The sequence below is a fragment of the Pomacea canaliculata genome, linkage group LG1, assembly GCF_003073045.1.
Source record: "Pomacea canaliculata isolate SZHN2017 linkage group LG1, ASM307304v1, whole genome shotgun sequence".
Classification (NCBI taxonomy): Eukaryota; Metazoa; Mollusca; class Gastropoda; order Architaenioglossa; family Ampullariidae; genus Pomacea; species Pomacea canaliculata.
The window spans coordinates 34,524,802-34,552,292 of NC_037590.1; the positions used below are offsets into that span (position 1 = coordinate 34,524,802).

Sequence of the window (27,491 nt, forward strand, 5' to 3'; positions counted from 1 at the left end):
GTATTTCGTACTGAACTATAAGAACGATAGTATTTGTAACTTTCACAGCAGTGGTAGATAGCAATAAGTGATACCTTTTGACTGCGTTCCATGTTAATTTAAAAATTGAATTAATTTAAAAAAAATCTTAAAGTATAGCAACGTTCCATTCGAGGATAGTACACTAGGAGATTGGAAAAGATCATCTTGCGACTTGGAACGACTGGCTGCCTGAGCAAATTTTTTTTGCATGGTAGTTTGTGAGGAAAATACAGCCGTCAATACATCATCCATCATCATCATCATCATCTAAATAATAATAATAAAAAAGCCGATTCTCGACGACCACGGCTCCAATACTGACTTTCTAGAAGTTATTCAGATAGTCATACAACTCCTTGGAGCTACTATTACTGCCACCATATTGTCCCCACAAGCTGCTTATCGACAGTTATCTTTTGAGCTAAGGTGCAAAGTGTACATGTTATGTTGTTCCGTACAGAGAGTGCGGGGGCATACCGGGGCTACAGAATAAACGGAACACTGCTCAGAATTGTGCAACATTGAGAAAATGATTTGCTTTTCATTGTATGTTCAGATTATTTTATTTTACAGTCGGACCTCGATAAGTCGACCTTCCCTAAGTCGAAAACCTCCCTATATCGAACTAATTGTTAGTTCCCGGCCAAATTCTATAAGACCAATGTATTTTAGATCTCCTTAACTCGAAGATTTTTTGGCTTCCAACTCCGTTAGTCGAATTTTGAGTCATCACCAACCAGACGCAACTATGTCTCAAACTGTTCCAAACTATGTTCCAAACTGTCTCAAGAAAGACGCTTTACCCATTTTCCTTTCAACTTTGTCAGTCTCTTATCGGGACGAGCACTGAATAGAGTTAACCTGTTTGATTGTACTCTTCGATAGTAGTACAGTACTGTACTACATGCATCCGTATAAAACGATAATATAATAAACGGTTATAAAACAGTAATTCAGCCGGAAAAAACATTGTCCTTGATTAACCTGCGCCTATTACGCCATTTTCCCTAAATCGAAAACTCCGTGTCAAATTTTTTTTCCGGTCCCTTTGAGTTCGTCTTATCGAGGTCCGACTGTAATTCCTTTTCTAAAAGCTCATCTTATTCATAGTTTCAAATAAGATACGTTTTATTTTCTTTTATATTACAAAATTTATTTAAATTACATTTACAAAATTCAAGATTTAGAACATCGTCATTCTCACCTGCCATTAGGAAAGCAGAAAAAATTACTCTCCTATACTAGAGAGCTCCGTTGCGTGTAAACTGTTTGTAACAATGAGTGTGGTTCAGTTCAGGGAATCTATGCATGTCTTCGAGTCAGAAATATCTCTCAAGTTGTCGTGTTCAAGAACAATTTTTTGCCCAGAAAATGAAACATAATTTTGGAATACAGCCCTACAGAACTGAACTTTATTTAGCAGCTTCGACTGTTTAAAAAAATATTTAAAGGTCTAAACTGAATTCACTCGACAGACTGGTAAGTAATCTTCTTCAGATAAAAATTGTATAAGATAAATTCCTGGAATTTTTTTTTTTTCGTTAGATGGTTAATTTCCATCGTTGCCTTTGTTATTAGAAGTTACAGCTGGCTACTGACTATTTTTACCAGTAAAAACAATATAAAAAAAATTTGATACATAATTATCGACCTAAAAATTTAGTTCTTCCTCATTTAGCTGCATGCAAAGTTTACTGTTAACTTACTCGCACGTGTCTTTAAGCTCTCATATGTTTGTCAACCTTAATTCTTTTTTTTTTCCCTTTTTTTATAGCTATATTTAGATACCGCCCTTTCGTCACTTTCATGTTTTTGTGATACTTTATGCTCTATTTCCAGTGCTGTGCACCCTTGCTGACCTAAAGAAAGATAAAGCAATATTTACTTATGATCACCATCAGAACACTTCTTTAGTGTTAGGTCCCTGATCTTTGCAACTAGATTCGTGAACTTTTAGTATTAGAGTGGCCATGCAATGGCATTGCTGATTGCATTACAGTATAAGCAATATAACACGTCACATATAGTATTAAACACAGTAAACACGTTTATAAAGTGAAAAAAGTACATGTAACTTACTCTTGTAGACACATATATTACATCAAGTGTTAACTATATCCAGTCGTCGTTTTAGTCCATGGTATGTGAATTAAGCAACATTTTGCAAACTATGATTGTTTTTAGTACATTGTGGCAAGTATTTTTAGGTAAAAAAAAGTGTGGATCAAAAAATCCAGCGATGTGCACAAGAATAACAAGCGTACCTCATCATCGGGGTTAGTGTTACATAAAGGCATCAAAGAAACTCGACGTTGAGAGGAGAATATTTATTTTTATGAGTGCGAATCTCAGAAGCACCGATCCTTAATAGAATCAGAATGTTTTGTAGGCGTACGGTCGAAATAACTTTCAACACCAAATTAAAAAAATCTGTACACGGTAAATCTGTCACCGCTAGATACGTGATCGTGCCAGTTTTATGAAAAACAATCAGCTAACCTTTCTTCATACACTCGGAGAAACCATTCAACGTCTTCCATCCCATCTCCTTCTGATTTTCCCATACAAACCCAAGCCCGCTTCTGTAAAGATCATCGTGTGCTTTTGTTTCGCACAATAACTCTTGTATGGTTTTTTGTTGTAATATACTAAATATTTTTTTCTAAAAGACAGCCTTGTGGATTTTTTAAGTTTAATGTATAATGTCTTTGCACTTTCTTTGCTAAAGTGTCAAACTAATGTTGCAGCTCTCTAGGAGTGTCAGACACAAGAGTTAGTCTTCAGCAAATAAGAGAATAAAAATCTGTTAAATTTGGAATAATTGGACACCATGCTTGCCGTTATGAAGTCGGTAGGAGCCTCGATCTAGCGGCATCGAGAAAAGAAGAGGGCTGGTTATACCTCCCTGCATCAGGCTTGAGGCATTTCCTGATATCAATGTTGATCATCTTGTATTCGGTCTCTTCTTCGGAGTTGCGCGTCTTCACTCTCTCCAGGGCCCTTTCTTCGGATCGAGAACCTCCTTCGTAACTCAGGGTGAGCGAAAGTGAGCTACTGTGAGGTGGTTTTTTTTTTTTTAATGCAATGGTTTGTATGAATAACAGTTTTTGACCAGGCCTCGGGGTATTTTCCAGTGAAGAATATTTGGTTGAATAATAATATCGGTACAATGATTAAAGATCTCTGGTATCAGGCCATCTATACCAGAAGCTTTATAATATTAAAGATGATTAATAGATGCCATAACCTCAACATACGTAATATCTTCAAGTTCATCACCTTCGTTGCTACAGATAGGTAAATCTTCTACCTCCCAATCAGTATATATCTTACCCAAATAGTGAACATTTTCATACATTTCATTGGAAACCTCTGCACTGTTTGAGCGTTTCTTTTATACTTGATTGATTTTCTTCCAAAATATTTGTGAACCTCTCCAGCTGTTATCAACGTATTCACGGCTTTGAAAGTTCTTTCTTAGCCTTAAGCAGTGTCTTTTATGGTCTCTTTTCATCCACATAGGCTAACTGTCTTCAGTACACCACAATAATCTTAATGCTTTCTTCTCTTGTCACGCTTACGTTCTTTATCGAGTCATTCTATCCTCGAATAAAATTTAATAGAATCCACTGGCCGCTAGCCGTAGAAATTAGAAAAAAGCTGTATTTGCATTCTGCGTAAGTGGGTGCTATCAAAGAGCTTTAACATGTTGCAAACTTTGCTTAAACTCTTCAAAGTTTATAGCCTTCAGAGATGTGTTGCCTAAGTTGGGTGTCCGTTTTAGTTTATGGATAAACGTAGGCGGAGGAAGGAGAGAGAGAGAAAGATAATTCAAGGTATCACTTGATCTGTAGACACAAACAGTGCAAATGAATTGCTCGTAACAAGGAAATCAGAGAGATAATGACAACACCAGGTGGACAGCTCCGTCTGATGTCTCGCAAATTATTCATTTTCGGCATCAGAAAAAAAGCCTTCGGGGAAAGTAAGGTAATCCATAATTCCGCAAACGGTCTTAGACAGGCTTGGTATTATGTAGCTCAATCATTGTCTGTTGTATTTTCCTGTATATATTGATCGATTGACAACATTCAAATGGCGACAAGAAAGAAAGCATGCGCCTAGCGATTCGTTTTAATTAAGAACCAGCCAGGGTACGCGGCGTTGACAGGGTTGCTTTCTGCTGCTAACTCTTCCAGCTGTGACTTTATTGTCAACTTTCGATCAGTCAAGCTTATTCATGCACAGCGAGTGCCGCGAAACAATTAAACATATAAACTGATGTTACCACCTCACGTTACAGGCTGACAGAATATATATTCAGCACAAAACTTCAGGAGAATGAGATAAAAGCACTCGCCTCCCGATCCCCTTCTCTCTCTCTACTTTGCCACTAGCTTTTTCCTCCTTCTCTCTCTCTCTGACTCACAGAATATTCTCTCAAATGACAACAATGCCCACGTTTGCTCGGAGTAAAAGTTGTATTGCACAATTTCTTTTGTGCAGCAGTTTTACCAGGAGCACAGCTGCAGAAAGCGAACAGCCTGAATGGTTTGCAATTTTTTTTTCAGATACCGGTAGATATAGGCTGTATAAAACTAACCTGTAAATTTAAGCATCCAAAACCCATCCGTTGATTAATTATCCGCTAACAAAGTATGTGATTCGCACCTGCGATCAACGATGTACATCAAGCTAGTACACCATTCACAACGTTGCCAGCAGTCAACAGCAAACACAGAGACAGAAAATGAGCGACATTTCGGATTATTCGGACGATGAAAGTCTGCATTTATCGTGCTGTAGTAGCATTTTTTTCAGAACCGGAGGAAACAGCACAAATAAAACTGTTCATGCTTGCCGAGACAGAGAGGAAAATACAGGTATTCGAGACCATTAGCCTGAAGGGGCTGCTGCAAATCTCGTACAGGAAGAGCAAAACCAATGATTTCGTTCGGAACATGGAACCCTTTCTCGCATCAGTTAAGCTTGTCTGATTCGGCCATGCGTCTCAGCACGCACTCTGTCTAAAATATCATTCGAAGATTGTTAGAGGGAGGTCGACTCCGAGGTGGACATAGAAAACACGTAGGATTGAGTTGGTCGTTCCACGCGGGACCTGCCTATCACCGTTCAAGACAGGCCTGAAGGGTTGAAATTAGTAAACTGCTCCGTCTGTCCAACTGTTTCCCTCCGACTACCAGTTCCAGCGCTAAAGGACCAGCATAATCACTCGTCAGTTGGTACCAGTCGGTGCATGTAATTACCTGGAACCAGCGGTAACATCTGACAATGCAAAAAATAAAAATATTCCGGAGCAGAGCGCCCCTACCAAATATAACCTGGAATATTAATTCTTGCCAGATACATTCAACTTTTAACAAAATATAACTGTTATATAACATAAAATCATACTAAGAATGTAATACTTCGACAAAGTGCCAGTTACGTTAAAAGCGCGCAGTGCTTTCATCCACGTTTTCTTAATTGATGTCTGTGTATGACCTTTATTACACATTCGTGGCTTGTAATATTTCTCATTTCTTTTGTCTCCGTCGTCGTTGTCTGTTTTCTTTCTTCTGTTTCTCTTTTTTTGTGTTTGTTTGTTTGTTTGTTTTGTTTTGTTGTTTTTTTTTAAATAGATGAGCTTCACTATAATTTCCATGTATCTCAGCTGTTTTGCGGTCTCCATGCACATTTTTGGATAATAATCTGTAAGGAGTGCTTGATTAAAGAGATATCAACCAGTACATATTCTTTTTTTCATCTCCCTTTATTCGTACATTAAGAGGTACAGTATATATCTAATTTGATGCTAGAACCACAGAGGTGATCCTCTTTGCGTTGCTGCAGCAGACGACGGGAGACATGTGACTCAGAAACAGCCAATACAAGCCACGCGTTACCCTCGCCAACTTCCGCTTGTGTTTCGACAGAAGACAAATCGCCACGTCGAGTACAGCGTGTATTTAACTAGCCCCGTGCCTCGCTGTCTGCCTTGTAGGTCGGTCGACTCGAGAACGGTGTCTTCGTAACTAAAGTGACAACAATATGGCCACTTTGCGAATTATCCTGATTGCATGTATTGGAATCGTCTGCTTCTTAGGTCTGCCTTCAAGTGCAGACGACGCTTCCTCAGAAGAAAAAGTTGTTCAAGAAGTTCTTTTCATGCCAGAAAAATGCGAACGGAAGACTAAAAAACATGACATGTTGTCCATGCATTATACCGGCACTTTAACAGCCACTGGTGTGAAGTTTGATTCCAGGTGAGTGCAAATTAAATGTTTAATCTCTCAATGCTGCACGTTATGAAAAATCGATAATCATGGCGCGAATTATCTTGCAGGATTTCAAAGTGATAAAGTTTATAGCACGTTATGCTGGTGTCGGTTTTCACGTCACATGCCATGCAGCATATTGTCAGAGATATTATATGGATAAAATGCTCTTCTTTCTACTTGATATTTCAACCAAAGAAAACAGCAACATATTATACTCATTGCATTTCGAAACTTGGATATCAATATTTGCGGAAGGAGTAATTAAATACATACAACACTGTAGATAGCGTCATGACAACAGAGTGTGAACTGTGCGACGTTTATAACATATATTCCAAGTCAGCTGCATTTCTGAAATGATTTCGGTTTGCGCAATGAGACAAAGATTTGACACGATGGAGTCTGACTGTAAAGGTTTGAAACGAGAGTTCAATTTTCTTAGCATAATGCACGTTTAAAAATGTTTCAAAAGTTTATGGAGTTTGATGGGTTAGAAATTATAGATGAAGTGATACATTTGTGAGCAGCATAATTTTAAGGCTTTATCAGTCACATGGCTTAAATTACATAGGATATATATTAAGTGATACTCATTATAATTTTAGAAGTGAGAACTTATTTTGAATTAGCTGAAATTAAATTTATTTCACGGATGTAATCGAGTAGCAAACCCAGAGATTCAGTTTTTGCCGAATACCGACATGCTATGTGTATTTTTTTCAGTTTTGCTTTAGCTTAGACTATTTTGCTGAATGTTGCAAGTAGCATTAGTCCATTAGCTGGACGGTTGCTTTGTATGAAGGTTGTAACAGAGTAATGATGCTAGAAAGGGGAGGGGCGGTGAAGGGAACGGAAGCTGGGAGTACACCTCCAACGACCGGCTAAACAAACGAATCCACATCGAAGAAGAAATGCGCAAGACGAGATTTAGAACCAGAACAATTCGACCCTCACTGTGTCGCTTTACTGCAGCACTGCCAGGTAGTGTGAGGCAAGAAATTAAGGGGTAGCAACACCAGAGAGTATACATCTATGCTCTCTGGCCACAATTCAACTACTGACAACATGGGAGGCAACTTCTTCTGCTTCATTGAGGTGATGGTTGTTGCACATCAAAACCTTCAATTTCAAGAGGAACATAGCTTTAACTTTCGAAGGGATTTGCTACAAAAACTATGAGAAAGAATGCAGTTATGTATATGCAGAATGTATGCTTTTGCTCTCAATATATTTAAAACTAAGCTATTGACACAATAATCACAATACAAAATCTGATAATGACGTATGTATTTTATCAGTTATTTATTGCATTAATAGTTAAAAATTTTCTCACATCAAGAATGAAATTATCCTGGTTGATGCAGGTGTCTAGTAGAGACTTCATTGTAACAATTAAGACTTGATTGTAATAGCAAATATGAATTCCATGTGGTTGATCAATATTTTTGTACATGTATTAATACTCTTGGCAGTTTACACTGACCGTTGGCTTGACATCATAAATACCTTGAAACATTACCGTGATGTTTTTCTCTTTTGTGAAATTCTCATCTTTTGCTAAGAGAGAAATAAACAACATGAAACAAGGTATATGGACATGCAGATTAGCCAGGTCATACCAATGATTGAAATTCATAAGTGTGTTCAAGTTTTTTTGTTTTTTTTTTTTAAATTTCCAGCTTAGACAGAAACCAGCCATTTGAGTTCCAGCTGGGAGTTGGCCAGGTGATACAAGGATGGGAGAAGGGACTACTTGATATGTGTGTTGGAGAGAAAAGAAAACTTACAATACCCCCCAGCCTTGGGTATGGAGAACAAGGAGCAGGTATAAATTGAAATATATGATGATAAAGATAATGATAACAGCACATTCCATAACTCGTTTGGATTTGGCTAGGTGTTTAAAGCTCACTAGTGCTTATGGCAGGAAAAGTTCTGTTCTCACAGCAGCAAACCACACAGGTGACAAAGAGAAAGGTTTGTTCTTTCTCCTCCATATTCTTTACCCAAGAAACTGAAACTGGTTGTAGTATGGCCAGTAGGTTATTGGATAAAAGTAAAGATAAAATGTCCCATAGCCTAGGTGCAGATGGGGCAGTGAACATTTGCTGTTTACTTTGTCAAGGACAGAGAATGTGGAAGGTGGAATTCAGTTCCCTATTTCCCTTCTTTTCCATCCACTTTCAGTCTTTGCCTCCCTTAATAAATCAGCTATAGGCAAAAGCAGGCCTCAGATAAGCAACCTTCTGCTCCACAATCGAGCTCACTTATCATTTTAGTTGTTACAAGATGTGTGGTGGCTTTTGTCTGAAAGATGTATGGTTCGTTTTAAATGGATAATGGACTTAAAAAAGTAAACCAACAATTTGTGGAGTTTGACTGTAATATAACAATCATATTCAGAGTTGGGGATCAGTTAAATTATTCAATTTGTATAAGTCACACTTGATTCTTCATATTTTTGCTTAAGTGGAACACTTTATTTGACTTTTAGGAGAAGATAAGCTTTGTTTTTAAAGCAAAAGATTATAGGTTTATAATATAAGCATAATTTAAAGCAGAGAAATGCCTGTTGTAACTACGTAGTGGAGTGCAGATGTTATATCAAAAGTAGGTCATAGGTGTCATATGAACAGATGTACAACCTGTCTCCAGCTATCATGTACCAGTCAATCAGTTTGCTAAACTGTCCAGTTATCTCAAAGCCTATTATGTTCCACTCTCATACTAAAAAATTTCTACCCTGATGTCTAGAAACTGAGCACCTGTTATGGAGAGTTTGTGAGTGGATACATGTGATATATGTGTGTGTCTCAAGGAAGTAGGCAGGGCTGTTGGTTTTACCACTGGGCAAGCAAGCAAGGCATTTGACTAGGGGCACAGAGGTTAGGAAAATCAGTATTTAATGGGAAGAGAACTGTGTTGCCAGGGTTATTACTAGTGATTTTTTAAATCACATTTCTAGCTTAAATTTGATAACCTGTACTAGTGAATGTGATATCATTGGCTGGTTTATTGGGGAAGGGGATTGCCAAAGTGCAGAATATGTCAGTGGTCTAGAGTACAAAATAGCCTGTAACTGGTTCTGGATGAAGTGGAAAAGAAAGCCATGCTTGTAGCTATGATTGCAAGCAAGCAGAATGGAATCTCAAATGTGACAGATCAGTAAGTCGATGTTTGAGAAACAAGTAATTGTCATCATCATAATCACACGCTTACTGAGCGATGCCACGTTGGGTTTTTGTTTTGTCTGCATCTGTAATCTTGATTAAAATAGACCTTCCCATTTGCATTTTTCCAAATGAATAAAGTACCAGAGAACAAGACTGTGTTGAAACAAACGTGCATAATTTCTCTTATTTAACATAACACCCTACATAACCTTCAACTTTTTGCATATGAACAGACATGAAAATAGATGAAATTCAGAATGATAGTATTCTTTATTAGATTCTAAACAGTTTTATTTTACCTTAATAATCCCTTCAAAGCCTGGGTTTTGTTTTTCTCCTCGCCAACCAATATGTTACGTATGTAGTCAATACCATGTAGACAGGTTAACACATATTCTCACTGGCATTAACATTTGCTTTCACACACACAAACACTCACACTTTTTGTTCTCTTTTGTGTGGTTATATCAACAAAGGCAAAAGGGCAACTAAAGAAAATCATTAAAAGTTGTATAAAATGGGCTTTGCAGGAGAAGTTATTCCACCCATGTCAACACTGACATTTGAAGTAGAACTTCTTGACATAAAGGATGGAGCTGTTCCGCCTAATGTATTTAAGCAAATTGATGCTAATGGAGATCAGCTGCTTTCTCAGGAAGAGGTATGAAGAAGTATTTTAACACAATAATTGGGAACTCGCATTAACCTATTTATCCTGGGAAGTAGAGCTTGATTTATGCAGAGCCTATTAGTCATGTAACACACCTAAGCATGTCAGTTTTCTTAAAGGTTTCAGATCTGTTCATTGCTGTGCTTAAAATTTTTGAGTGTATAATAAATCTGTATGGAATAAGTGAAAGTTGTTAGCAAACATCTGAAGATATCAAATGTTGGCTCAATAAGGCTTACTGGCCTTTTCTTGTTGGAATAGAGAACAAAATGCCAAATTTTTATTGCGAAAACATAAGTTAAAGCAGTAGAAGCCATGCCTCTCGTAAGTGTACATGTTCTTCTGTGCAGAACATTACTATTACATGTACAAGAAACAGCCACACATTGTCTTGGATTATTATATTTGGTTGTGTTCTTTTTCTCAGGTGTCTAACTTCCTGAAGGAGCAAGCCAAGAGTGCACAGAACGTCCCAGGTGGGCCTCCCCCAGATGTTAATGATGAGCAACACAATACTATTGTGTCTCAAATTTTTGAACATGAAGATAAAGACAAAGATGGCTTTATTTCTCATGAAGAGTTCAGTGGTCCAAAACATGATGAGCTTTAGGGCCATTTCATTTAGTGCTTCATTTAATTTTTTTTAAAATTTCTGAGGTATAGAGAGATGTAGGGAGATAGAGATAAAAAAAAAGATCTTTTCACGAGGAAAGTTCTGATTCAAAAACCCTGAAGAGTTTATCAAAAAAATATGCCTGTTTTGTTTCTGTATGGGATGTTTGAATGGTAAAATTGTTGGCTATTCACCAAACAAAACAATCAGATTGTCTTTTTTTCTGAATATAGACAATTCTAAAGTTAAATGTAGAATGAATTAGTTTGATTAGTACAGCTTAGAACTCGCTACATTTTTTTTTTAACAATGGCTGTTAAACATCTTCCATAGAACCCATAAAATGTCTTTCCACAGAAAAGCAATGGAATTAACACGACATTATTACAAAAAGTGTATTTCACATTGAAATTAGTTTAAAATCTTCCAATGAACACCATGTGAGTTGTGGTGCAGAACTGCTTTTTTACCAATAATATTTTGAGGATTACTAATGCATGTTTGAAGTGTACCTGTGATTTTGTGTTTTTAAAGAGGAAGAAAATGAATTTGTGCATTTTCCTTTGAAAGTGAATGTCATTTTAACATTTTCTGTGCCTTACATAAGTAAAATCTATGCTATTATTTTCTTAGCACTACAAATAATAGAAAAGGGTTAGAAATACAAAAATTTTACCCAGAAGTGTTTTCCTGAAAGATGTGGAAAGAACTTATAAGGAAAAAAACAATATTCCAGAACTTAAAAACATTTAAGCATTTGCATTTGTTACTAATTTTTAACATCAATCATTCAATATTTTAAAAATGTGTAATACTAGGTAGACAATAATAAAACCATGACACATTCAGAAATAAATGTCTGCACTATAAAAACATCTAATGACAGCAAGTCTGTGTAGTTTTCTTTTTAATGCGTTATAACTTAATTTGGAAATTGATTCTGTCAAGCATTAATCCTCTGTGAGGATTATTTCATGTGTTCAGCATTAAACAATAACAATACCAACAGTCACCAAACATTCCAGTTTCTCAGTCTCATACATTTTCATAACTACATTTAAACATGGCTGAAGCTGCATCGTTTTTCTTTAGGAGCTATTAGGGGAAAGCAAGGATTACATTTTCTTTTAGTTGTGTTTAAAATTAAAAATCTGTTAGAGTAATGCCAACTTATTACAAATTCAGGTTGATTTCTCCGAAAGTTATCAGCTGATTTTCTGCTTTATATCAGGGTACTAACAAATTTTTAGTATAAATGATTGTAATTGTTTTATACACTGAGGTGAAGTGAATTTTGCATTTTATTTATAGGTGAGGACATATCAAATCTGAATATAAAGCAGTTTACTCCTACAATGAAATATTAAGTTTTTAGAATAAGCTTTAAGGTGTTTATTTTGAGTGCTGATATAATTTGAAAATTTATCTGTTATAAGAGAGTTGAAGTATTAATATTGTATTTCTTGTCTTGTTCATATTTATTAAAAAAATTATCAGAAAAGAATTGATCATGTCTGCTATAAATGAGAGAGGGAGCAAGTGTATGTGGAGGTTTGTGTATCTGTGGACTCATAAGCTATAAGTAGCTTGGGATGATGTTTCACTACCTGCTATACATTTATATGCAGACATATTTGAAAAATTACTTTGCCATGTTACCATGCTTGTTTATGCAATTTTGGTGGACATACAGAAGTCATTGTAGTAGAGAACAATTCAAAAGTTTGATATAAAGTATTGGGGAGAACAAAACTTTCTGAGGAAATTTCTCTTATAATAGATATTAGCAAGTTGATCTAATTTAAGTATGGCCACTGTTTACTATTGCTTTTCTTCAGCCAAAGTCTACAAGGTTGGTTATTTTTGCATTTAAAGCTCCTTGGGATAAGAACTATTTAAGAAATGAATAATGTTGTTTTAGAAGATAGCAAATCACTCCCATACCAGAATCTGGAACAGTGATACAAAGCAAAACTTGTTTTTTTTTAATTTTTAACATGTCATGAATAAATTCACAATTGGTCTGCACAGCTCTTGAGGAACTGATGAAACATGTTAAGAGTGCATGCAAGTTCTGTGATCATGCAGAGCAAGATGTAGATGACAGAAAAAAAATGAAACTGTTTTTTCTAGCACCATTTTTACATCTATACATGTACGAAAGAAGCCTACTTGAAACCACATGGAGCCAGCTAGTAAGACAAAATAATGCTTATTCTGCTTGCCCTTCTTGCATTTAGATGTTAACCATGCAAAAAACAATTAAATTTTCTTTTTTAGAAGTGCTTACAAGGCATCCCTTTTAGAATAATGTAAAAAAAAATTATTACTTCATGGAACTTGACAGATTATAGCACTGCAGTATAAGATATGACTATTATTCTAATTGATGACAGCATGCCATGGCAAACCACTTAGAAAGTAATGAGAGCAAAATGTGTGTCCCCTAAACTTTAAACTGAATCTGCACTGATCGACTAGATAACACAAGGGATATGATGGTCCTTTTTTGTGGATGGATATAAGCTTCTGGCCTTTTTAACTAGTTTGTTGCAACTTCCAGAGTGGAAGAAAGGCCAGCTCAAACATATTAAGAAGTCATAGAACTGATAACACTCAGTTTACAAAAAAATCATAGTCTGTCATCTCTGATGATGCCATTTAAATGCTAAAAGATGGCTGCTAAAACAAATTACTATGGTCATATCACCTGGGAAAGTAGAAGTCTTATTTTCATAAGAATAACAGTCATGATCAGAGCATATTAATGACATCACACAAGCACATAGTTTAGCCAGCACTAAATATCACATATAACCTGTGCAAAAATAAATATTTAAACTACTACCAAAGGAATTCTAAGCAAAGATGATAAATAACATAGGAACAGAGAGTACTCAGTTTCCCACGTTAAAGGGAACTGATGTTTCTGCTGCCTTTATACTATTTTTCCTTTTTACAAATACATCCTGTTTTAACAACAAAACCTGAATGTGAACATTGTATATGCAAAATGGCAAACAAATTTTAACATTTAAAAGCAAATGATATGCATATATATTTCATGCATACAATTGCACGGGCCGATCCAAGTGTACACAAATGTGTGTATGACTATGAGCATGTATGTAAACAAAAACATCTTTACATCTGCATATGATTCCATAATATACAGCAATAATTACCTAAAATTTCCACAGAAAGTGAAGGGACGGCATCATATGGGATGGATTTTCGATTTCCTTGACACTGTGTTGTGTCCATGTTATTTGATCAGTACCACTTGATTTCAAGCCTGAGTGAGGTTATGACTAGTCATACTGTCTACTTAAAGGGGGCTCAAAAATGCAACAATGGTTTGCTAAAGAAAATTGTCCTCACACCGAAGTGCTGACTGGGTTTTTAAATAATTCTTTTGCCCTAAAACGGCTAATGCACACAGGATAATTATCAGATAACTTTCATCCATTAAATTTATGGCTCCAAAAAATTGGTGGTTTCAGAACCTTTTCCCACATAAGTTCACATCATTTTACCTTTTTTGTTGATTCTCATTGTTCTCATTATTCTATTTATTTATAAACAGCAGTCTTAAGTTCAGCTTTCTGTTATTCGAAATTATGAATGTTTTTATGAACTTGTCAGCACAGACAAGCTATGACATAAATGTACCCAGTAGAAAGTCAAATTTCCAGTTATCTCTAAAAAATTAAACTGTGTCTGGACAGCTTTATCTTTTTTCTTTAAAAGCTGATCCGTCTTCATAAAACTGTGAAAGCAACAGAGAAATCAGACATAAAAAGATCAATTCTAATCATATTCAAAATGTATGCTACAATGTAATATTCTAGTCATGTGAAGGTAAAAATATTATTTTTTAAGTGTGGGCAATGCATTCACACACTGATTATACAGAGAAGAATGGATGCATATTGTGGAGTAAGTAAGTGCATATGTATGATTATTTCTCCATGTAAACGATCTGCCATGAAAATAAAAATGTATTTATGTACAACATATGTGCTACTGTAACAGAAACAGAGAACAGAAATGACACATGATAAATGCCTTAGTAGATTTATTTCAATGTCAATATACAAAATTAAAGGTCCTATTTGTAATAATAGGTCTTAAATACTCACACCCGCTTATGAAAAATGTGAAACAACTGATAGTAATTTATAAGCCATGCACTTTAAAAATGTCAATGTGTCTGATAAAGTGAGCTGCTATACAGGAATTAGAAATGTTTGTAAAATTTTGGGGAGGCAGCTACAAGTAGCCCCAATCACAAGTGTAGCACAACACTGCTTAACATTGAAAATGTGTAAGTAAACTCCACTTTTTATCGCATTCAATTAATAACTGGTCTGCAGTCAAAGTATTTATAAGAAATGCATGGAAAAAAGTTTTCCTGAACTGCTAAAACCTACATTTTTAGTGCAAATCTTTTCAACTAGAGGATTTAAGGCAGTATGACATACCATTACGCATTGGCACCAACAAACAGGTAGGGTGCATGTCAGTTGATGGGTAGATGAGGGGAATTAAATTAAGTGACAGATATACATTATAAGCTCTGGACCTGGGATGAAGGACAAGGACCACGAGCAATGGGCAGATAACCAAAACAAATCTGAAGTGTTGAATAAGGTGTTGGGCCACAGTCACACTCAAATTAGCCACACTACACAACAACAGCCACTCAGACATTTCTAGAAGTGGTGCTTGTCCACTAAGGAGGTGCAGTGCCAGGCTCCTTCCTCAAGGTAATCGACCCTTGGAGACTAGAGGTCCTTTCAATTCACCCTGTGGAGCCAGGGGATGGGAAAGGAATGCAGCTATCCAACATTCCACCAAAATCAAGGATAATCCCAATATTACCATCATGCACTCTTTCCAAAAGGAACATTAAACTGGTTCCTGCAGCAAAACAACGTCAGCATCTGCTGCATTCAAGAAACACATCTGCAAGAGGGAAAGCCATTCAACATCAGAGGATATCAGGATTTCTGGAGTGATCGACAAGGCAGGAGGAAAAGTGATGACTTTAGTCAAAAACAACCTGAATGTCAGTGAAAGCAGTAGACACGTGAACAACATAGAGTACACTGAACTCAAGACAGCATCATAACTGGGATAAACTATTATTGCTTCAATGATAACATGCTAGCACTTAACACTATACAGGTAATATCTATTATAAGAGAAAGCAGTGATGGAGAATAAACGCCCAGTTGGGAACACGACACTGTAGTCGTGAGAAGAAGCCTGGTGGGACAAGAAATCTTCCCACAGACACCAACCTACTCACACTGCTGGCACATATCACCACCATACATGGTATACTGCACTGATGACATCCACAGGAAAATCAGCAGAAAGGCAAAGAACAGCTAGGATAAAGAATCACCACCTAGTACTTGCTACTATTTCAAGAAGTATAGAATTATAAAAGGCACAATGGGGACTGTTCAGTACGTGCACCAATGAGCTCACAGGACCACTCACAGTCAAATAAGTGACATTAATAATGCTGTCAAAGATTATAACAACAGAATCATCAAGGCAGCCAAAGAAATCATTCCACAAAGTGTGAGAAATAACTACATGGCATCATGGACAAATAAACAGCAAACAGCACATAATCTAATTCTATAAAGCAAGGAAGGAGACTCAGATCAACCCTACAAAAAAAAAAAAATTATTAAACTGCAGGAAAAAAAGCGAAGTTTATGAGAACTAAACTGGAATTAAAAAGAAGCTGAAGAAAAAGACTGAAAAAACCCCCAACATAGACACCCCAAAATTGTGGAGACCAACTAGAGCACTGAACAAAGAATCCAAGGGACAAAAGATCACGCTTGAAGAAGAAATTAACTGGCAAAAAGACTGCTAATGCATTTGCCTAGGCCCATGGATGTCACCATCCCTTAGAGCCTGCAAAAAGAGATTCAAAAGAGAAAAATAGGAATGAACAGCAAGAATAATGGAAGATGATTCCATGATAAAAGACATCACTATGCAGGAACTGAAGAATGCCATCAAGCAACCGAAAAAAAGAAATCTTCACATCAAATATACGATATTTCAACACCCTGCCAATAATGTTCTCAACAATATTTAATCTAAGCTGGAAAGTAGGCCAGGATACCTAGTGCTGGGAAGAGACTAGGATAATCCCCATTACCTATCAAGTGAAAGTCCTGAGTTTCTGTACCATCAGTTGGACAAAATGTGTATGCATATAGAGAGCATTATCAACTATACCATGTAGTGAAGCCTGGAAGCAGAGAGCATCATCATCATACTAGAGCAGACATGGGCAAACTCCTGTCTCTGACCGGCCCGCCCGCCCACCCGCCAGTATATATACAATATATACAGTATTGGGTAAAACTGAGTTAACTATGTTAGTCCGGCCCTCGAAAACCATCCCAATGTCTCATGCGGCCCCTTGGGAAAATTAATTGCCCACCCCTGTACTAGAGTAAGCAGGTGCACAGAAGTTCAGAACAGCAGAAGACTAAACCACAAACCTTTCTGATGTGACTGAATAGCTTGTCACAATCAAAAGGTTAACTTAGCAGTCTTCACTGACATGCTAAAGTCATTCGACAAAGTGTGGAAAAATGGGCTTTTAATGAAACTCCAACACAGCGGCATCATATTTGTGTGCATCAGTGGCAATAAGTACCAGTGGATTAAAAGACTTAGCTTTGTGAGAGAGAGATACAGGTGCTGCAGAGGCAGCATCATAAACAACTACCTACAGAAGAAGAGAATCAAATTCCTTTTTAATGATCATCTTGGGAAGAGATGGAGAACTGCTTTGGCATCTGTACCACAGCTCCCCATTTCACAGCCAAGGACAAGAATAGCAACACAATCCTTATGCTTGAAGAAAAGTACCCACCAGGAAACACAGAGATTGGCTTAAATAGAGATGGGTCAACCATGGATGCAATTCAATCTCAAATGGAGATGCTGAGGGATACATCCATTACAAAGGCAGGTGGTAGCCATACCAATAGACTCTCACTGCAGCAACTAGAGACCCAAAGTCAAAGCCCTGATTTGCACAGCAAACTATCAGCAGCAAAGCAAACTAAAACTTGCAGGTCATCTAAATGATGCCCCATCTGTGCTGCAGGCTGCCAACACTAACATGCTGCCTAAGCTGACACCAGCACTGAGAAACACCAATTGTCTGAAAATTGTTCTACAGTCGATACCATCACCCTGTGATACAATGAATAGGCTGATGGAATGGCAAAATGTGGAACTGAGGACAGGCAGGGGTGAAAACATGTTGGCCCAACAAAGATGAAGACATTTAAAGCTCTGTACAGATGACCCTAGACACCAGATGCCTACTGTCATCTATCCAGATCAGACCAGGTGCAGGGTACAGCAGGCTAATGCACTACTAGACTGGATGCTACACCCATACCTGATATACTCTGTAGATGAACGCTAGATTCATCATCAAAGCTGCCTCTAAGAGCAAGATGAACAAGTGATTTAAAAATAAAAAGTCTGCATTTCCTATCATCTGGTAAAGGCATATTATACAAAAGCCTAGACAATGAAAGTTTCACAAATCAGAAAACACTGTCAGTAGTTTCACATTTCTATATGGTATGATATTAAAAACAATTTAAAAGGTTACAAGTAAAACATTTTCAATAGTAAAGGACTTCTCCATCCACATTGTGCGTATTTAAGTCCAACAGGTCTACAAATAATTACAATCACAATGCATTATGCATAATGCTAACCTTCAGGTACATGGTTACCCTTGTGCTTACTTCTGTAAGCTACTGAACATATTAACAGTGTCCATGCATGCCTGATACACTGATATAAACATGCACAAATAATTCAAGCACAGATGTACACACAAATTAAGTCTGTATGTTATATATTGCGTAATGCATATTGCTTGATTGAAAATATTCACCTTGTGTCTTGCAATATCAACATTGTCTCTTTCTCATTCTCTCTTCCTCTCTCTCATGCAAATTCTATGCTCCCCCATCTCTTTCCATTCAAACAAATGTTTTTATTTCCGTGTCAGCAGCTGATGCATGTAGGCAAAGAACGATCCATTTTCCATTTGATCTTTTGGAAGTTTTGACTTAAGAGATCGCTGTCGGAGAAAGAAAATAAAAGTATCTTATAAGAGAAATCAAAACTATTTTCTTAGTTCAGCATTTTTTATGTGCTTAAGCAAAGGTTCTAACATTTATTGCTTTGGAATAACTAAATGAGGACACTGTCCAAGACTGTAATGAAACGTCAACAGACTTCTTGAAATGCCATCACAGATTCTCAAAAAGGACTTCTTTCTATTCTTACCTTAATTTTTTCCATAAATGTCAAACTATCAGTCCACAGCTCCCTCCATCTCACCCTGTCAGGTGCTGCCCTGTAGTAGTCAGCAAGCTGATTCTGCAATGATGACTATAATTATAAGCATGTAAGGTCAATACTTTGTAAAGGTTATGCGAAAGTAATGTGCAAGCATCATGCATGAACAATAAAGCTACAGTGATGTTATGTGAAATGGTGCAACTGTCTTAAAAGAACAAACTTTGTGTATAGACATGATCTTTTTTTCAAACATCTGTAAAAATGGGCAAGTATGCATCCAAGTCATTAAAAGTGCTTGCATCCAAGGCCAAAGTGTGTGCTCAAGCTGGTTCTATCCCCATGCAGTGTACCCCAATTAACCTTGCTGTTAAATGGATACTTGACCTTTCAAAGAATTGAGGGAAAAAAAGAGGGAAATAAGATGAATTCCACCCTCATAAAAAAGTAAATGCAGTCTCTATCCCCCCACTTCTCAGTGATGAAATAGGCTACGGAAATACTGTAAACCATCTAAAATATAAATATTTCTGCAAAAGTGCTTTTATGACACATTCTATGATCAATAATGGAGCATTTATATAGATAGAATATAGAGAATGTTTATATTAAACACTTGATCATACAAATGCATAATTTTTGTGCACCTAGTTGTGTACCATGGTTGTCCAGAACCCGTATCATATGTACACATATGTACAAAATGTTTCTTACCATTTCGCTCAAAAGTTCTTCAGAAAGTGAGCTGCTTTGGTGAAGACTGCACTTCATGTGCATAGGCATCCCATAGCCAGTTGGCAGGTGCTATACAAGAAAACAGATATATGTATCTATGTAGCATACAACTTTATAGTTTCAAACCGCATTAAAAATCAATGAAAATTGACCACCATTCAAAAGGACAAAATATACTCATAAAAAAGTAATTCCTCAACAAGCCAACACAGATTTCATTTATGAAGAGAAGGCCATCAAAAAAAAACAAAAAAAAAACAAAAACACACACAGAGGACAGTTTCATCTAAACAGCCTTATATTGTTAACCGTGGCCATATAAGTCTTTGATCATCCATTTAGAAAGCAACTGCAGCAAGAGATTTCATAGGTCATAATAAGCTGATGAAGACAGAATATACCTCTGGAGGTGGCAAAATCCAAAATGCCTCGAAGCTGGACTCTGATTTAGTTGCTCGTTTGTTGTATGGTGCTGAAAAAGAAAATCTTATGTTTATAGTGAATATTAATAACAGATGACTGTACACTCTTCTTAACTTGTTGTAAGCATGAAAATAAAACCTCAACATTTCAAAGGATTTACATAAAATCCAGCATTTAGATTTCCAAAACTCAAGTAACATCATGCACAATATACCCATAAAAATGATTGAAAAAAGCAACAGCCAAACACGAACAACAAAAGAAATAAAACCTCTACAGCAAATGCAACATTAGATAGAGTGGATAAAAAACATATTTTCAAGTTTAATGTTCATTAGAAACTATTTAGTTTTCTATGAAACAGTAAGAACTTAAAATACAATACTGGTATCCATTCTCTGCAAATAAGAGAGCAAAAGGTAGACTCTGAGTTGTTGGAAAATGTTTTAAGGGTACGTATAAGTGTGTGTATATATATATATAGGGTTAGCAAAAAATTATGTTGACATTAATGGATTATTCTTCTTTATTTCAGTGTTAGCATAATTTTGACTAACTGTGAAAAAGCACAGCTATGTCTATAATGTTGTTCTGGACTTGTTTTATCTGGGCCATATCTTTTTAAAAAATTATATATGCTGCATTATTCTCCAATAGCCACAACAAAAACTCTTACAGAAAATAAGCCCGAGACAAGGAAGATAGACACCACCAGGTCCCTTCATGCGAAGTTGGTAAGATGTTTGGCAGTCTATGTCCTTTAAAGTTGGATCTGCCTGAGAGTGTGGGTGACTATGGTACCATCCAACCAAACTGCATCCCTGTTTCACCATACCCTGTCGAATCTGAACAAAAAGAAAATAAAAATGAAACCGTTTGAGTAAATTCATGCTTAGGATGGGGCAGTCATGCTTAAATATCACATGATAAGCAAATGGTCCATTTTTAGCAGATTTCAGACAAGATTCCAATGAAATTAAAAAACATAACTCAACTCCCCAGAAATACAGACAGTGATATATAAATATGCACACAAATAAATACAAAAGTGTCTTAAAAAGTTGGTAACCTGCATTCTCTTCTAATGATATCTCTTGTATTGGCACAGAGAAGCATGTAACTACAGTGTTTGTGAAAATTAAAACAGTCAATAAATATACCCCAATAAGCATTTTATCAAGTTTCACCCCCTGTAATCTGATTCTGCACCACTAAGGAAGTAAAAAATAAAATAAAATGCTACTAAGCCCCCTACTTTTATAATTTTGTGCATCTCCATACCATGTACAATGCTTACCTCCTCTTCAACAATTGGTGCCTTGTCAATGTCACCGAGACGACATTTACAAGGAAAAGCCTGAGTGATCCTCACATCTGCACAGAAGGCAATCTTTCACTTTGGTTGACAGATGCTTTTTTGAAAAATATTTTCAACCTAACTTGCAGGTAGATAGTTAGACTAAGAAGGAATATTAAACATACAACTCAGAATATGACTGTCAAGAATTTGTCTGTTTTAAGTGTATAACTTTAGATATTTTTTAGGGGAGAGGCGAAGAAATGGAGGGGTGCTTTGTTTATAATACTTTTCTGCATGTAGTCAGATGTTTCTTGAAAGAAAAGAAGCAATCTGGCATGTCATAATGATTTATAAGCACAAGAGATCCAGCACTGAGCATAACATTGCTAGAATTGACCCTAACCAATTAAATTTTATCTTCTCTAATATGTGATCTATAACCTTTGAACATTAGGTCTCTACTATTTACACTTCATTTCTGATCCGTTGTTTACTTTACTTATAGGTATCAAACACTACAAAAACTTAAAAATCTTAGGCTTATTAGTTACTTACGATGCGTCTGTTGGGACCAGTGGCCACCCAAGTAACCAACGACTTCTGAAGTTGTCAGATGACTATGGAAATCCTACAATGTTAACAGAAAAAGCACAACCACAGAACAAATTAAAAAAAAAATAGTTGCCTTCTTTGAGGAACTGCAAACAGAAAGTTCTATTTCCCCTCATTTTGATTAAATATGATAAACTGAGAAGTTAGTTGTACAAAGTTCACTTGTGGATTTGTGATACTTACCATTAAGAGCATTGCATTTGTAGAAATGGAGACAGTGAATGGCTGTGTTCTACCAAGTGTGGCAAAATGTTCACACTTCACAAAAGTGTTTGGATTACTGAAGTAAAAGAAAAGATTATTCTGAAAAATCTTGATACTTCACAGAAGTTTTATTTTTATGCTAAGCCATACCAAAAAAAAAAAAAAAAAAAAAAAAAAAAAAAAAAGAGAAAAAGAAATTCAAGGGAAAACACCAATGATATTCAAGTTTTCAATTACGGAATCATACATAAGACATCAAATGGTAGACAGCTCTCATGCAACACTGCTTGCAGTTTTATTTGGAGAAATTATCATACTGATCTTTCTTGAAGCCAGGGGTGGGGAACCTTTTTATTCTCTGTGCCATTTTGATATTTATTACACCATTCGTGGGCCATACAAAATTATAAACTTGAAAATTATCTTGCTCTATTTGGTCATGTCTAGTTCAGCGTTGACATTTTTGCAAAGTGTACAATCCCAGTGGGTCACGACAATCCGCTTCCTAATGAGTTGCACAAAAAATGCTTTGCTCCTATGAAAAGTATAGCATGAAAACTGTTTGAGTCTGTAAATATATGTTTAAAATGAGAAAGTTCCCAGAGGAGACTGACATTCCTTGCTCATCCCTCAAAATTTATATTTTGATTATTATTCTCTTATTGATGTTGATGTTGCTAAGGAAAAAGTTTATAGATTTACTGAAATCTGTGGTTGTCTTAGTGGGCTGGATCAAATGATTCTGTGGGCCGGACATTCCCCACCCCTGCTTTAAATTATGAATGAGCACATGATTATACAGAGTATACATGCACACAATTTTTTTAAAAATTTGCTTTCATCTTTATTTTGTTATTAGTCTTAGATTATGTCTGTTCTATTTATGTCTAGCAGAACATGTCCAATGAACTCTTTGTAAAATGTTCCTTTTAACTCCCGAACCTCATAAAACAACTTCAATAACAAAGAAGTTGCCCAATACTTACTGGTCAATACTACGTGAACCCAGGGTAGAATAAGAGACTGACGCCTGACACTTGGATGTAAAGTTTTGCTGTGAAGAGGCACTGGAACAGGGACTGACACTTTTACTGTCCATGATCTTACTGTCATCTGCTGAACCATTAGTTTTACCGACCGCATGAGGACCAGACATGGAGAGATTGAGAGCTGCAGTGATCCAAAGAAACATTATGCATATAGGAAAGAAATATATTATCCTGCTACAGTGGGCAGTGTTAAATATTTAAAAAACCAACAAAGTCCCTTTATTTTTTTTCAACCCTTGATAAGCAAAGAGACTTTTTTCTTCATACAACAACATAAAAAAAAAATTAAACAGTAAAACAGAGTAAAACTACTCATTAGAACATTTAGTAACAATCGTGGCACAGCATTAAGTGAGCCAGGTGAATAATAAATTAAAATTTGAAGTCTCAGGATGGCCTAAAAACATTTGAGATACTTTGAACAAAATACAAAAACATTTTCTAAAAGTACTACCCTAAACATAGCAACAATACAACAGCAAAAAGTTTTATACTGAAATTATGTCTGCATGGCAAAAACAGAATTTTAAATATGTATAAAAACAATATCCCAAACTTAAAAAAGCATGTAATTTACCTTCTTCCTGTACTTCCTGATTATAAACGCTTGTGTATGGTCTGAAAAATAAAAGAAAGGGTCTATAATCACAGGAAAGAAAGTATTTTAATGAGTTAAAATGGCTGAAAGAAAAATGTCTGCAACAGACAAACATTAAATACAAATTTAGATGCTGTTTACAGCTCCCATTTGTGGAAACATACAAATGACTAGATTTTGAAATGAGCAGCTTAAAAGTTTTATCTTTTTTACTTGATTACTAAAATTTTATAGGAGCAAAATAATCTTAATTCACTCACTGAGGTTTTGAGGCACTGATTGCAGATGAAACACTATTTGTAACTGGAGGTGGTGGACCAGCCAAAGCAAATGTTGTTTCTGAAACTGGAGATTTGGGAACCACAATATCTTGTGGTTCTCCAATTTGTTTACCATTTTCTTGGCCACAAGAAAGACCTGGACTCGAGCCATTTTGAACATCTGCTGCTGCCTGATAAGGAGACTGCATGTATAGAAAACAATGTAACGTTTGTTACTGTTCATTCAGACACTCAATTCTTCTATTATTTTTCTTTTTTTAAAATATTTTCAATTTCATGATCTGTTTTGAAAAAAGTACATACTAAAGAATCATATTTAGACTTCCTACAGTCAAGGTTTTTTGAATTTTCTGTAAACTGGAAGTATGATAATTGCATTGTTTTCAAATACTGAATTCATAAATGTTAGTACAGCCATTTGTAAACAATTTCTGTGTTAGACATAAATAAATGTATGTGCCATAAGAAATCTACAACTACATGCTAAAAAGTCTGACATCAGTCTCATCAAACAAATGAAGATTAAAAAACAAATATGACAGACGATAATCACATTTCAATTAGCTGGAAACATGCACATTAATGAAATGTTATCTCTGTCTAAACAAGCGTGAATCAACAAACACTTACATTGCTGCGATATGGACTATTTGTCCGATGTTTTCGGGACCACACAGTCTTCCACGTATCCAGTTTGCGGCCTTTATATTTCACCTTATGGAAACAAATCAAATAACTTAAAAAAGGATAGAAAAAAAAGTACAGCAAATATTCAGAAAGCAAGCACTTATTTCCAAAGCTTTCATAAGCTATCGTCAAATTTATATTTTAAAGGTTATAGGCAATGTGTCTCATAAGAAGACATCATTATCCCAAAATGCACAATAAAAAAATTTCTTCAGTATTGTATTCAGCTCGAGTAAAGTATCATTCTATCTTATAAAGATTACATAGTTATTTTCTATGATATTGTATATTATTTCCTACATGTGAAAAATTAAGTGATGATGCAGTCAATACTGATGATCTAATAACTCCTTTTCCAGGATCATTTAATTATCAGAAAGATTATAATCCTAACATACACAGTTCATTTAATTTGTTGTCGATGCTTATTCATAGCAGATGTATAATCTATTTTATTTGATGAATACTTTGGTTTGTATTTTATATTTTATTACATAAAATGTTAAAATTCAATAAGCAAAGCCTACTGAAGCCCAGCCACAGCCAGAACGTTTGATAGGATTCACAAGCCGTTTGCAGTGGGTTGCCCAAGCACTAGGGGTGCTGAACTCTTCCTCTGATCCTTGCCAACGAATCTTACCAGAAGGAAGCAAGTCTGCTTCAAAACGCTGACCCTGCAAAATGCAACCAAACTGAAATATCAAAATAGAACTGAGTCATTCTGTCTCATCCCCAACTAGCACTACACTGTTTAATGTACAAAGCATATGTAAGATTTAAAAATAATGTTACTGACCAAGAAATAATAGCTTGTTCATGTTTTTGGCCTAATACAGTGGCAACAAATATACCCCAAGATAAGAAGATCAAATGTGTTAATTATTAGTATTTAAGGAGGAATTTAGTGAAGCAATACTTAAAAGGGATAAACAAACTGAAGAGACTGATCTTTTCATTAGATACTGCAGACAAATGGGAAGGGTTTTGGATAATCATTTAGAACTGACCCTGTAGTCAATAGACAATACGTTCTGTCCTGCATGGATCAGACCATCATTCATCAAGTCTGACAATGTGACTCCACGCCCTGTAAGAGCTTGCTTAGCCTTCTGTAAGGAATCACCATCCTCTTCTGAATCTACTTCCTCCTCTTCTTCATCCTTCATGGCATCTTCCTGAACAGCTTGTGAATCTTCTGATGCTGAATGACATCAATTGAGTTGATCATAGTGAAATTTTCTGCGAGAACTCCAATTACACATAACTATATTTACAGAGCTACTGTATGGACTGGCACTGTTACACTTAAGGTACGATCACATAGTTAGGAGAATAAAAGAGTTGGCAAATAGCAAGCGCTTTTGTTCATTAACCAAAAACAGCCTAACAAGGATTTAACATATGAATCATGGCAGCTGAGGCTAATATATGACTTTTGTAACTAGCACAAATGTATACAGAAATCTTACAGGGTAAAGTGTTTACAGCAAGTCAATATGCAAAAACAAATAATTCATGAATACACATGAATATTATCATCATACATACATATACGCACATACTCACACACAGAGTTATTCAAACTTATTCCTTGACCCACACACTCTCCCACAAAATGTTGATTTTAATTCCTTCTTAATGTTTAAAAATTAAAAAAAAACTTATTTGCTTCAAACTGTTCAACAGTTCACAACTACAAGCAGTGATGGGATATAGTTACACCCATCCATCACAAAGAAAACAAATATAATGGCATTGAAGATGGCCTTCAAATAAAATGATGCACTTATAATTTTATGATTCAATGTAGTCTTACATTCTTGCATCTAATTTAAATATAGGAGTGACGAAAGCAAAAATAGTACCTTTCGTTATATTTATTGTTAGTAATATTGCAGAATAAGGTGCTGTGAGAAAATGCAAAGAGATGTCTTAATTAAAATATATTTATGAATAATTCGAATCACATTTACTCTTGCAGTTAAATACAAACAGCTGATTATATGTTTTGATTAGTCTGCTTCGTACATAACTTCTTTCGTTTCAAAATACTCATTTATGCACCTATACACAACTGGAATTTAGGCCTGAGACACGAAAAATGATCATAACATAGCACAAAACCTGGATACCTAAGATGTCCATTCGAGTAAAACTAAAAAAGGTTGTTTTCAAACGGGAAAACAGTGAAAAATATTAAATATCTGTGATGGTGATCAAACTTCTGACGCCTATTTAAGGATATGTGCTATGACAAGCACACGCATAAGATTCAACATACAGTTTGACATATGTAAACAAACCCATCTGAAGTTGAAAAAGTCAATAAACTTCCACAACAGTTTTCTTTGTTTACATGTGCTTCCTGTGACCTGTGAACTTCTGGTCAGTGGCAATGAGAGAAAAATTGTTAGAAAACCGCAAACTAGGAAATAAATTGAAATATATCACTTGGATACTATTAAGTATTA

At 35.8% G+C, this 27,491-nt stretch overlaps 2 protein-coding genes across 4 annotated transcripts; one reads left to right on the plus strand and one right to left on the minus strand.

The window, feature by feature from the left end:
• Positions 1-5,941: 5,941 nt before the first annotated feature.
• Positions 5,942-10,886, plus strand: LOC112563881 (FK506-binding protein 2-like). Its single transcript, XM_025238316.1, has 4 exons — positions 5,942-6,287; positions 7,982-8,127; positions 10,006-10,136; positions 10,573-10,886. The coding sequence occupies exons 1-4, from the start codon at positions 6,073-6,075 to the stop codon at positions 10,753-10,755; spliced, it is 675 nt and encodes a 224-aa protein (XP_025094101.1). The 5' UTR covers positions 5,942-6,072; the 3' UTR covers positions 10,756-10,886.
• Positions 10,887-12,728: 1,842 nt separating this feature from the next.
• LOC112563866 (MPN domain-containing protein-like) lies at positions 12,729-27,412 on the minus strand. 3 transcript variants are annotated; one of them, XM_025238301.1, is made up of 15 exons: positions 27,302-27,392; positions 26,028-26,221; positions 25,548-25,694; positions 24,964-25,047; positions 24,313-24,515; positions 24,032-24,072; positions 23,392-23,575; positions 22,385-22,481; positions 22,145-22,217; positions 21,587-21,663; positions 20,966-21,134; positions 20,268-20,338; positions 19,846-19,935; positions 19,120-19,212; positions 12,729-14,527 (listed from the first exon to the last, which is right to left on the minus strand). In XM_025238301.1, exons 1-15 carry the CDS (start codon positions 27,309-27,311, stop codon positions 14,489-14,491), a joined length of 1,572 nt encoding a protein of 523 aa, XP_025094086.1. In that variant the 5' UTR covers positions 27,312-27,392; the 3' UTR covers positions 12,729-14,488. The 3 variants fall into 3 exon arrangements, with proteins under 3 accessions (XP_025094086.1, XP_025094077.1, XP_025094070.1); XM_025238292.1 differs by lacking the exon at positions 12,729-14,527 and adding an exon at positions 17,250-18,910 and having other exon boundaries at positions 27,324-27,412; XM_025238285.1 differs by lacking the exon at positions 12,729-14,527 and adding an exon at positions 17,250-18,910.
• Positions 27,413-27,491: the final 79 nt, after the last annotated feature.